General features: G+C 48.0%; 1 protein-coding gene across 2 annotated transcripts in view; it reads right to left on the bottom strand.

Annotated features, from left to right (window-relative positions):
* Nucleotides 1-12,189, bottom strand: part of HDAC7 (histone deacetylase 7) — a 314,882-nt gene that overhangs the window by 71,086 nt on the left and 231,607 nt on the right. For both annotated transcript variants that reach the window (XM_060252701.1, XM_060252700.1), the window contains 2 exons: nt 8,016-8,206; nt 5,866-5,956 (listed from right to left, as the gene is read on the bottom strand). In XM_060252701.1, coding sequence (XP_060108684.1) covers nt 5,866-5,956; nt 8,016-8,206 — 282 coding nt within the window. The remainder of the gene's footprint in view (nt 1-5,865; nt 5,957-8,015; nt 8,207-12,189) is intronic.

The following is a 12,189-nucleotide window of genomic DNA, read 5'->3' as shown; positions in this document are numbered from 1 at the left end:
CCTGGACCCTTTTTAGTTGGAGATGCCAGGGATTGAAACTGGGACCTTCTGCTTCCCAAGCAGATGCTCTACCACTGAGCCACCGTCCCTCCCTAAATGACAGAACAGTCTCTGAGGTGGAGACAGAGACACAGGGGTGGGGTGGGGGGGAAGGGCACACAAAATACACACTGCAAGATTCAGGGCTTTTTTTGGAGCAAGAACTCCTTTGTATATTAGGCCACACAGCCCTGATCTAGCCAATCCTCCTGGAGCTTACAGTGGGCCCTGTACTAAGAGCCCTCTAAGCTCTTGGAGGATTGGCTACATCAGGAGGCGTGCCCTGTGTTAAGAGTCCTGTAAACTCCAGGAGGATTGGCTACGTAAGAGGGGTTTGGCCTAATATGCAAAGGAGTTCCTGCTACAGAAAATACACTTGCAGGATTAATCCATGCAACTGCCAAGATGGTGAAATCATTTGACTAGCAAACCGTTTTTTCCCCCCGTTTGCAAGGAACGCTCTCCTCTTCAAAGCGGCGTGACCCGCCCCACGCCGACACGCCTGTGCCTTTTCCCAGACGAGTTCCATGGCGGTGTGGCAGAACAACAGATGGGAGCTCCCTATCTGCCTCAAATCGGCACTGCAGGCGGTGAACTGTTACCACAGCAGACAAGCCCTTGGTTTACAAGTTTCTCAATGCTTGTGGGATTTTTTTTTTTTTTTTGCCATGTTAGAATCTTTGCATGTTTAAAAAAGAAAGAATGAAAAAGAAAGCACACTGAGAGTTATGAGAATAATGTTCAACTGGCCCGACGGTCTTTCGAGATTTGTGTGCAGGGCTCTTTTTCTAGCAGGAGCTCCTCTGCATATTAGACCATGTCCCCCTGATGCAGCCAGTCCTTCTGGAGTTTACAGTAGACCCTGTACTAAGAGCCCTCTAAGCTCTTGGAGGATTGGCTACATCAGGGGCCGTGGCCTAATTTGCAGAGGAGTTCCTGCTAAAGGAAAGAGAGCAGGCAGCGATGCAAGGGTCTTTTTTGGGGGGGGGGGGAGACAACACTAGATGAAAAGGAGGGCTGCTTTCCTTATTTTCCTCTTCTTCCATTACCTGGCTTAACCCTCCTTTGCACATCGAGTCAAAAACAAACTCTGAAGGGTTCTAAGAAAATATATGCAAAACTTCCCCATCTCCAACCTGTAACAGTTCACATTTCGTAAGCGTAAAGCAGTGGATTGCTCTGTGATATTTTGACTCCACCCGTATTGTGGGGTTCAAACAACCACCACCATGGCTTTTTTTGTAGCAGGAACTCCTTTGCATATTAGGCCACACACCCCTGATGTAGCCAATCCTTCCTCCCAGAGCTTACAATCCTCTCGGAGCTCCTCCCTGTACTAAGAGCCCTGAAAGCTCCAGGAGGATTGGCTACATCAGGGGTGTGTGGCCTAATATGCAAAGGAGTTCCTGCTACAAAAAAAAGCAGGACAACAGCAGCAGCAAAAAAAAGTCTGCTAAAACAGCAACGAGTTTATTGGACCCCAGGAAAATGCATGGCAGGGAAGCACTAAATCAGGGGTTCCCAAACTTTTAAAGTATAGTGCCCCACAAGGCCAAATTTACTGGATACAGTGACCCACTTAAAAAAAAAAAGTATGCAAAAGTCAATAAAATTGCAAAAAGTCTGGGACCACTTTCATGGCTTTCCTAACCAGCTTTTTGGTAGAGACCCACAGGCTGGGAAATGCTGCTTTCTAAATTATCCCTTTAGGGGATAATTTAAATTCTCATCTAATAACCATCTAACAATCTAAATCATCGCCTAATAATCTAAGTTATCCTGCTGAGGATTCCCTAAAGTTGCCAAACTCCCTCTGTCCGGAGGTATGGGTGGCACCATTTCTTCAGAGCTTCCAATTTCAAACATTCCATATGTTTTAACCTCAAACTATAGGTAGGTTTACATGTTAAAAGGTGAATTAGTTGGATGGGAAAAACTTCTGAGAAAGAAATGCCCTCGTTTTGGCCCAGGCTTATAAACAATAGCGTGATTAGCAGAGATTCTCACATTTTGACACGTTACTGCTTTATTGGTTTCTCATGCTCATGCTACCCAGATTAAAGGTTTGCTCAATTTGTTAATTTTGCTGTTCTGTCACTGGATTTTAAATTTGTACCATTTTGCATTCTAAACCACTGCCTATCAGCTATATGTAGCTCTGCTCACTGTGCCTGATTCCACGTCTGATGAAGTGTGCTTAGAGCACACGAAAGCTTACACTCGGAATAAAACTTTGTTGGTCTTAAAGGCGCTACTTGACTCCTGCTTTCTTCTACTGCTTCAGACCAACACAGCTGCCTACATGGACCTCTCTAACTGAGTTACATCATCCACTCCCCCATCTTCCAGACCTCTTTTAGACCTAAATTATCTCAGAAGCTAAGCAGGCTAACGTTTAGATGGGAGATCAGCAAGGAAATTTGGGGTTGCGACACAGAGGCGGACCCATGGCAAACCACCTCTAAGTGTCTTTTGCCTTGAGAACATCACAGAGTCACCATAAGTCAGTTGTGTGACTTGAGGCCACTTTCCACCACCAAGTGGCCCTCAAGATGTTAACACCACAAGAGAAACTTCTTGCGAAAACAGCAGCTAGGAAAAGGAGAAACGTCAGCCATTCCATATGTTATTCATGCCCACTAGAACAGGAGCGTTGAACTCACTTGTAATAAGGGCCAGAGCTGACATAAATGAGCCCTTGTCAGGCCAGGCCACATGTGTCATAAAATGTAATGCCAGGTAGTGGAGATATAAACTTTATAAAGGACACAGACAAACACAATTAAAGGGTTTAAAAACAACAACCACCCTAAAAGATGCTTAAAAGATTAGCATTCTTGCAGTTTTTTGTTTAAGTTTCTGATAACTGACACCTCTTGCTCTTAATTATTCCATCAAAATCTGGAGACAGTGTCTGTGCTGTAGCAATCTTGAGTATGCTGTTCAGGTGTGAGTCTGTAAATTGCAAACCTATTTTTGATTTATGGACATTCGTTACAGAAATCTCATGGTCAGCACTTTGAGCCTAAGACCCAGGGGGAAACATGAAATGGCTGGGCATTGTGAGCTTTTGTACACAAGTTGCTTCGTGTGCTGGTCAGCCAATGGAGAAACTAGAAGCTTTGCTTTGTAGCTCCTGCGTGACTGAGCAAGCCTGGCAAAGCAAGCTGTGATGCAGAAGGAAGCAGATGACAGTGAATTGCTTGTGGGCCTGATAGGAGGCCTCTGGGGGCCTGATCCAGCCCTTAGGCTGCATGTTTGACACCCCTGCACTAGAAGCTTTGAATTAGCAGGAAAAGTGCCGGAGGGAAAAATGCCATTATATGGTTGGCACCTATAAGAACCCACAGAATCAACAATGGCAATTTGCACAGATTGCAGACAGTCTCCTTCTACACTTGCACCCCTGGACTGTAAGCCATAATCCTCACCTCAGTTGTATTCTTTAGTTTTACATTCAAGGGAAGTGCAGTTGACTAGTCCCCCATTGGCCACTAGTGGGGGATGGGAGAAGGATAGGGTGGCCAGATCCATGTTGGGAAACTCCTGGAGATTTGGGGATGGAGTCTGCGGAGGACAGGGATCCACCTCAGTGGAGTAGAATGCCCTACAGCCCAGCCTCTAGTCTACACCACGTTTCCAAGGGAACAGATCTCTAGCTGTAACTTGGGGGGGGGGACCCCTAGGTCACACCTGGAGGTTGACACCCCAACTCCCTGTCAAATTTATTTCACATTAAAAATTCTGACTCTACAGGTATCTATTTGATCTCAGCAGCAGAGAGACAATGGTTTTAGCAAGTGCAAGTGTGTAAAAAGATCAAATTCTGGGGAAATCCAAGAGAAAATTTGTTTTATGTATTACTTTCGCCCTTTGTGAGGAAACTCAGTGCTTTCTGAACTGCACTAGCCCCCAATTCATTTTCAGGCACAAGGACAAATGGCTGCTAAATCCATTAACAAACAGGGCCCCAAAGAACTCCTGAAGGATCTCCAAAGGAACTGGTTGGCTACTGTGTGAGACAGGATGCTAAACTGGGTGGACCACTGATCTGATCTAGCAGGGCTCTTCTGATGTTCTTATGGGGAAGTTCTCGGCTTTTGTGCCCTGTGGTCAGCCATCCAGAGGAACTGATGGCCACTCTGTGAGACAGGATGCTGGACAGAATGGACCACTGGTCTGATACAGCAGGCTTCTTATGGGGAAGGCCTTGGCTTCTGTGCCCTGTTGTTGACCCTCCAAAGGAATTGGTTAGCCACTCTGTTAGACAAGATGCTGGTCTAGATGAGCCACTGGTCTGATCCAGCAGAGACCTTCTTATGTTCTTATGGGGAAACCCTTGATATCTGTGTCCCGTTGTTGGCTGTCCAGAGGAACTGTCTGGCCAACTCTGCGAGACAAGTTGCTGAACTAGATGGACCACTGGTCTGATCCAGCAGAGACCTTATTATGTTCTTATGGGGAAAGCCTTGGTCTCTGTGCCCTGCTGCTGGCCTTCCAGAGGAACTGGCTGGCCATTCTGTGAGACAAGACGCTGGACTAGATGGACCACTGGTCTGATCCAGCAAGGCCTCAGTCTGTGTTCCCTGTTGTTGGCCCTCCAGAGGAATTGGTTGGCTGCTCTGTGAGACAAGATGCTGGACTGCATGGGCCACTGGTCTGATCCAGCAAGGCTCTTCTTATGAGGGAAAGGCCTCAGTCTCTGTGGCCTGTTGTTGGCCCTCCAGAGGAATTGGTTGGCCACTCTGTGAGACAAGATGCTGGACTGGATGGGCCACTGGTCTGATCCAGCAAGGCTCTTCTTATGAGGGAAAGGCCTCAGTCTCTGTGCCCTGTTGTTGGCCCTCCAGAGGTATTGGTTTGCCGCTCTGTGAGACAAGATGCTGGACTAGATGGACCACTGGTCTGATCCAGCAGGGCTCTTCTTACGGCCCTCTCTGAACATAGGGAGGATCAGAGGATTCCTTAAAGTTGCTGAACAAACCACTGTACCGAGGTATGGTTGGCACCATTTCTTCAGAGCTTCCAGTTTCAAACACTCCAGGTTTTTTAAATCTCTCTAACTGAGGTACAACACCCATTCCCTCCCTGGACACAGAGTTCTATCAGCCAGAGGGAATTCACCTTCAGAAATCTAAGGCCTAAAAAGACAATCAGGCTGCCAAGATGACAATTCCTGAAGATCTATTAAAGCATTGGAAAAAGTGCAAAAAAGGGCAACTAGAATGATTCAAGGGTTAAAACACTTTCTCTATGAAGAAAGGTTAAAACACTTGGGGCTCTTTAGCTTGGAGAAATGTCGACTGAGAGGTGACATGATAGAGGTTTACAAGATTATGCATGAGATGGAGAAGGTAGAGAAAGAAGTACTTTTCTCCCTTTCTCACAATACGAGAACTCATGGACACTCAATGAAATTCCTGAGCAGTCAGGTTAGAACGGATGAAAGGAAGTACTTCTTCACCCCAAGGGTGATTAACACATGGAATTCACTGCCACAGGAGGTGGTGGCGGCTACAAGCATAGACAGCTTCAAGAGGGGATTGGATAAACATATGGAGCAGAGGTCCATCAGTGGCTATTAGACACAGCGTATTGTTGGAACTCTGTCTGGGGCAGTGATGCTCTGTATTCTTGGTGCTTTGGTGGGGGCACAGTGGGAGGGCTTCTAGTGTCCTAGCCCCACTGATGGACCTCCTGATGGCACCTGGTTCTTTTTGGCCAATGTGTGACACAGAGTGTTGGACTGGATGGGCCATTGGCCTAATCCAACATGGCTTCTCTTGTGTTCTTATAACAAGGACAAAGGGACTTAGTGGTACTTACTCCGTTTACTTTTGTCTTTGTTCAAGAGCAGCCGCAGCTCCTGCTCCTGCTTCCCAGCCGTGGGCTCTTGGGGAGGTGGCTCCATCGGTACCTGAGAACAGAGAGAGAAAAAAGAGACTGGACCAGCATACCAAGGACGGAGCAAGAACTCTTGCAGTCTTCAAAGAGAGTGTTTGGGAGGTGACCTGCCTGGATTTAGCATAGCATAGTGTTTAAAATGTTGGCTTGGGGATGTGGGAAACCCTGGTTCGAATCCCCCACTCTGGCATGGAAGCTTACAAGAGGTTTGGCTACATCAGGGGTGTGTGGCCTAATAAGCAAAGGAGATCCTGCTACAAAACCCCCCCTGCATACAGAAGCGTATACCTAGAATTAAACTTCACTGGACATTAAACTTCAGAGGTGCCACTTGACTCAAACTTTGCTCTGCCATTTCAGACCAATATGGCTACCCACCTGAATCTGTATTCATTAACAGGCCTCAGATTCAGCAGGAGCTCACAGGAGCACAGCTCCTGAACCTTTCTGAGGGTTCCCTCTCTTCCTCCCCACCTACCTTGTCCATTGAATAGTAGGTGCAGCTGCATAACTATCCCTGGATTAGGAGAGTGGGCAGCCAGCCAGCCACCAGGGGCTTTGCCACACCCCCAGCAGCCCTCATTAACTCCTGGAGAAACCCACACCACCCTTTCTCCACTTCTTATGTGATTTTTGGTGGCGGGTGGCTTGCTGGCCTTTTGATGGGGGGTGGGGCGGTCCAGGAAAGTCCCAGGCAAATGAGTCCTACTTGGGCTGGCTAGATCTCTTGCCAGGTCAAGCAGGCCTCGCTCACCCGGGGCTCTCCTTTCTTGCATCGGGTTGCTGTTAGCTGAGGTGGGGGGCATCATATACTAATGAGTTCTGCCACCTATTTTTCTACAAAACAACCCCTGTTCATTACGGACCAACAACATTCATTTTGGGGGTCTCAGCTTCCCTGAGTCAACGTTCCCTATGTCAGATCACACCCATGGCAAGGAGGATTGAGTGGGTTCTGGTGGCACTACAAGTAAACTGATGGTGCTTGATTCTTATCCCTTCATGGCACTAATCATTCTACAACAGAGGAACGGGGTAACAGTTCCCAGTCGGGTCAGGGATTATACAGCATGGTGAAGTGGCTAATGGGTCGGACTAGGGTCTGGGAGATCCAGGTTCGAATCCTCACTCTGTCACAGAAGCTGGCTAGGTGACTCTTGAGCCAGCAGCTCTCTCAGTCTAGCCTACCTCACGGGGTCATTGTGAGGATAAAATGGAGGAAAGGAGAACAACATAAAGCATGTTGGGTGCCCGTTAGAAAGGTAGGGTACAAATTTTTAAAAATCAAAATAAATAAATAAAGTCTACAGGAATGCAACCACAGCTCCCAGTCTTCTTGATTATCAGCTCCGGGACGTGAGACTGAAACGAGTGTCAGTGACCGATTGCGCCAATGGGATCAAAATCACACGAGTGTGTTTTACAGATGGGCTGTTCTCACATTCAATAAACTGTTTCCTTGCCCAGAGTCTTTTGGTGGAGGAAACTCACTTCAAGAGGGGATTGAACATATGGAGCAAAAGTCCATCAGTGGTAGTTAGCCACCAGGTATAGATGGGAATGCTACGTCTAGGGCAAAGATGCTCTGTATTCTTGGTGTTTGGGGGGGGGGGGGGCAACAGTGGGAGGGCTTCTGGAGTTCTGGCCCTGCTGGCAGACCTCCTGATGGCACCTGAGTTTTGGCCACTGTGTAACACAGAGTGTTGGACTGGATGGGCCACTGGCCTGATCAAACATGGCTTCTCTTGTGTTCTTATATCTGGGGCAGGGATACTCTGTGTTATTAGTGCTTGGGAGGCAACAGTGGGAGGGCTTCTGGAGTTCTGGCCCTGCTGGCAGACCTCCTGATGGCACCTGAGTTTTGGCCACTGTATGACACAAAGTGTTGGACTAGATGGGCCACTGGCCTGATCCAACGTGGGTTCTCTTTTGTTCTTATGAAAGAAATCAAAGCAAAACTTTGTCTGTGGAGCAAATCTGACCAGCGGCTGGCTGCTCCTTGGCCATATGGGGCGCTGTTGCTTCACCTTCCAGCGACCCTCCCTCCCTAAGAAAAATGCAGAGGAACATACCCGCAGGTGATGGAGCTGTTCTACTTGCTGCTGGTGCAAACTAGCCAGGAAAAGCTGGTGCTGCAGTTGCTGCGTCTGCTTCAGGGCCAGCAAGGCAGTGTCGGGGCCGGGTTTGGCGAGGCGCTGTCCGATCCGCAGGTCCATGGGGATGGCCTGTGGGACCCGCAAGGAGACGCAGAGCTTCACGGCAGCTGTCAGAAGAGAAAGGGGATGCACATTAGTAGAAGGTTCATAAAGGTAAAGGTAGTTCCCTGTGCAAACACCAGTCGTTTTTGACTTTGGGGTGATGTCGCATCATGACGTTTTCATGGCAGACTTTTTACGGGGTGGTTTGCCATTGCCTTCCCCAGTCATCTACACTTCCCCCCCAGCAAGCTGGGGACTCATTTTACCAACCTTGGAAGGATGAGACAACCTTGAGCCAGCTACCTGAACCCAGCTTCCACCGGGTTCAAACTCAGGTCATGAACAGAAAGTTTGACTGCAGTACTACAGCTTTACCACTCTGTACCACGGGGCTCGAGGTTCATAGCCAGGGCTTTTGGGGTAGCAGGAACTCCTTTGCATATTAGGCCACACACCCCTGATGTAGCCAATCCTCCTGGAGCTTACAGTAGGCCCTGTACTAAGAGCCCTGTAAGCTCTTGCAGGATTGGCTACATCAGGGGTGTGTGGCCTAATATGCAAAGGAGTTTCTGCTACAGGGAAAAGCCCTGTTCGTAGCTGTCAATCTTGGCTCCCCCTCCCCTTCCCCGCCCTGACTGCAGGATCGAAACAGGACATGACAGTTTGCAAAGACTTTGAGATGTGCCTCCACCCTTCCCACCCACCCACCCAGCCTAGCTGCCTGACTTCCCAGCTGTTATCTACACAGAAGGACTGAATTCCTAAGAAGCCTATCGGGGGTATAGATCAGAGATGGGGGATCAGCTTCCTGTAAAGAGCTACCAGCCGCCAGCTACTGATCTTTGATCATAACGAAGCCACAGAACAGGGCTTTTTCGGAAAGATGCAACCAGACACAAAATGTGCAGTTACAGGGCAGGGGAGGGAAGAATGTCTCACCCCCCCACCCCCAAAAAAATAACATTTGAGTAGCTCAGAACTTCCAGTTGTGAGCCCAGACCTGGATAGGCCAGGCAAGCCTGATCTCGTCACCAGGGGTGGAATTCTAGCAAGAGCTCCTTTGCATATTAGGCCACACACCCCTGATGTAGCCAATCCTCCAAGAGCTTACAAAAAAGAGCCTTGTAAACTTTTGGAGGATTGGCTACATCAGGGGTGTGTGGCCTGATATGCAAAGGAGCTCTTGCTAGAATTCCACCCGTTTGTCACATCTTGGAAGCTAAGTAGGGATGACCCTGGGCAAATACTTGGAAGGGAGACTTCCAAGGAAGACCAAAGCTGGGATACAAACCCCCTTCCTGAAAAAAAAAAACATTCTAGCCCCACTAGGGGTCGCCATGAGTCACCATGACTTCCAGGAATGCACACACACACACAATTTTTAAAAGTCCTTCCAGCTGTGCAAAAAATCCTCACAGAAAAGCAAGTTGTCCAGACTCTTACTGAACCCCAGACCCTGTTCAAGGACACCCACTCCTCCTCCCCCACAGAGACCAATCTTTCAAAAACACAGGAAATTGCCCTAGAAGATGGGGGCTCTATTGGATGGAACCTGCCTGCGAAGGAAGGCTGTGAGACAAAGCCTGCTGAACTGGGCTTGTGCTTCTGGGCTCCTCTCTTGCTCCTAGTTTTATTTTATGCATTTCCTTGCTCCAAATAAATTTTTTATTGAATGATACTTCTTGTGCAACACCTAATTACTCTCCCCTCTCACACACGCATCATTGCTGTCAAATCCCAGTTTAGGATTTTCTCTGGCTCTTATGTATGCCTCTTAACAGTGCAAACGTGTGCATTTCTGCTCAGAAGCCCCCCACTAATCATTATAATTAATAATTAGCATGGCAGTGTTTGTATAGAAGAGCCGGATCATCCTAAGATTGCCGGGCAGCCAGAAGTTCTAGCTCTTTTCGTGCTAGGTGGTGAGATAGGGAAGGAGGAGATGATGATGATATTGAATTTATACCCTGGCTCTTCACTCTGAATCAGAGTCTCAGAGCAGTTTACAATTTCCTTTACCTCCGCCCCCCACAACAGACACCCTGTGAGGTAGGTGGGGCTGAGAGCGCTCGTACAGCAGCTGCCCTTTTGAGGAGAACCTGTGTGAGAGGTATGGCTGACCCAAGGCCATTCCAGCAGGTGCAAGTGGAGGAGTGGGGAATCAAACCCAGTTCTCCCAGATAAGAGTCTTAACACTACACACTATACACACACACACAAGCCCAGCAGCTCATTTGCATATTAGGCCACACCCCCGATGTCACCACTGTTTCACACAGAGCTTTTTTTGTAGAAAAAGCCCAGCAGGAGCTCATTTGCAAATTAGGCCACACCACCTGACACCAAGCCAGCCGGAACTGTGTTCCTGTGCATTCCTGCTAAAAAAAAAAAAAGGAGCCCTAAATATAGCATACTGATGGGGGAGGGAGCCCAATACGAAAGGGGTCATTCAAGGCAGAAACCGTGAAAGCCACGGATCCACAGAAAACACTTATCCACAAAGCTACCATCAATTCTTCAAAAACAACAACAAACCATGTAAGCAAAGATCCATGCCTCAAATTCTTGCTGTGAAATAAACGATGCTGGGGATACTGGAAATCTGAGGAAAAGTTACTGCGTTTGCATGCTTCCTCATCGCCGAAGCCTAGGTTTGTTGTCCTGAACTGTTGCCAACAAGATAGCTAAAGAGCGAATCACAATCAGAGAAGAGGAACAAGTCGCCCTGCAGACAGCAAAAGGATCTCTGTCTAGGAAACAAGGAAGCCCATGGCAGACACTGCTTTCCTGTTTCCCAAACCCCGTTCAGAAAACATGAGGACTAGAGGCTTTGCTTGTTATTCCCCATCCCCATGGACTGAGAAACAAAAGACTGCACAAGCAAATCTGCCTCCCTGCAGAATTCAAGGTGAAAAGAAAAACGCCACTGGTGGCAAACTGCTGAAAGATGCTAGTCTCACAACCAGTGTTCCCTCTGAGCTGAGTTAGCGTGAGCTGGCTCATAGATTTTTAGCCTCCAGCTCACACATTTTTGTCTTAGCTCCAGAAGGATGACCCTAGAGGACACTAATTGATGCAGCAGCTCACAACTTTAATGCCAGAAGCTCACAAAGTAGAACTTTTGCGCACAAAACTTTGCAACTTAGAGGGAATATTGCTCACAACCATTTTTCACTATCTGGTTGAACTCCCACAATTTTATCCGCCTCTGTGGTTTGATGAATGGAACTGGGTTTGGGATCAGTGGAATACCAAGCCTGGATACTTTGATACGAAGGTCTTGTTTTCTGAGGACAGTAATAATTCTCCCTCTCTTTTGCTTTTCACTCCATCTGTTTTGCACTAGCACCAGTCTGGAATCTAAATGCACTTTGTTTAGGACTGAGCTGCCTCCACCCTTCATCCCTCCTGTCTATTGGCCCACAGGTCCTTAGACAGAGCACTGGAGCCATTAGACCGTCAACTGGCTCTTAGGCACGGCTCTTTGCTCATGCTGTAGGCTAGTATTGCATCCTCTCTTCCCCTTCTGTCTTAGTTTTATCAGTCTAACTGTCCCCAAATATCAAAGGGTTATTCTCTTGGCTAAGAGGGAAGGCAGCATGGTCTACCCAGGGGTGGCCACACGGTGGCTAGGGAGTCACATGTGGCTCTTCCATACCTGAGTGATTCCCCACTCCTCCACTTGCACCTGCTGGAATGGCCTTGGGTCAGCCATGGCTCTTGTAGGAGTTGCCCTTGAAAGGGCAGCTGCTGTAAGAGCTCTCTCAGTTCCACCCACCTCACAGGGTGTCTACTGTGGGGGGGGGGAGTTAAAGGAGATTGTAACCACTTTGAGATTCAGAGTATAGGGTGGGATATAAATCCAATATCTTCTTCTTCCTTCCTTTCTTCCTTCCATCTTGTGGCTCTCAAACATCTGACGTTTATTCTATGTGGCTCTTATGTTAAGCAAATGTGGCCACCCCTGGTCTAGCCCAGTTTTGCCAGATCTTGGAAGCTAAGCAGGCTCAGTATTTGGAGGGGAGACCGCCAAGGAAGACTCTGCTTC

Source organism: Heteronotia binoei, chromosome 13 (genome assembly GCF_032191835.1).
Source record: "Heteronotia binoei isolate CCM8104 ecotype False Entrance Well chromosome 13, APGP_CSIRO_Hbin_v1, whole genome shotgun sequence".
Taxonomy (NCBI): domain Eukaryota; kingdom Metazoa; phylum Chordata; class Lepidosauria; order Squamata; family Gekkonidae; genus Heteronotia; species Heteronotia binoei.
The sequence above is the reverse complement of the archived record's forward strand: the minus strand, read 5'-3'. Positions and strand labels throughout refer to the sequence as shown.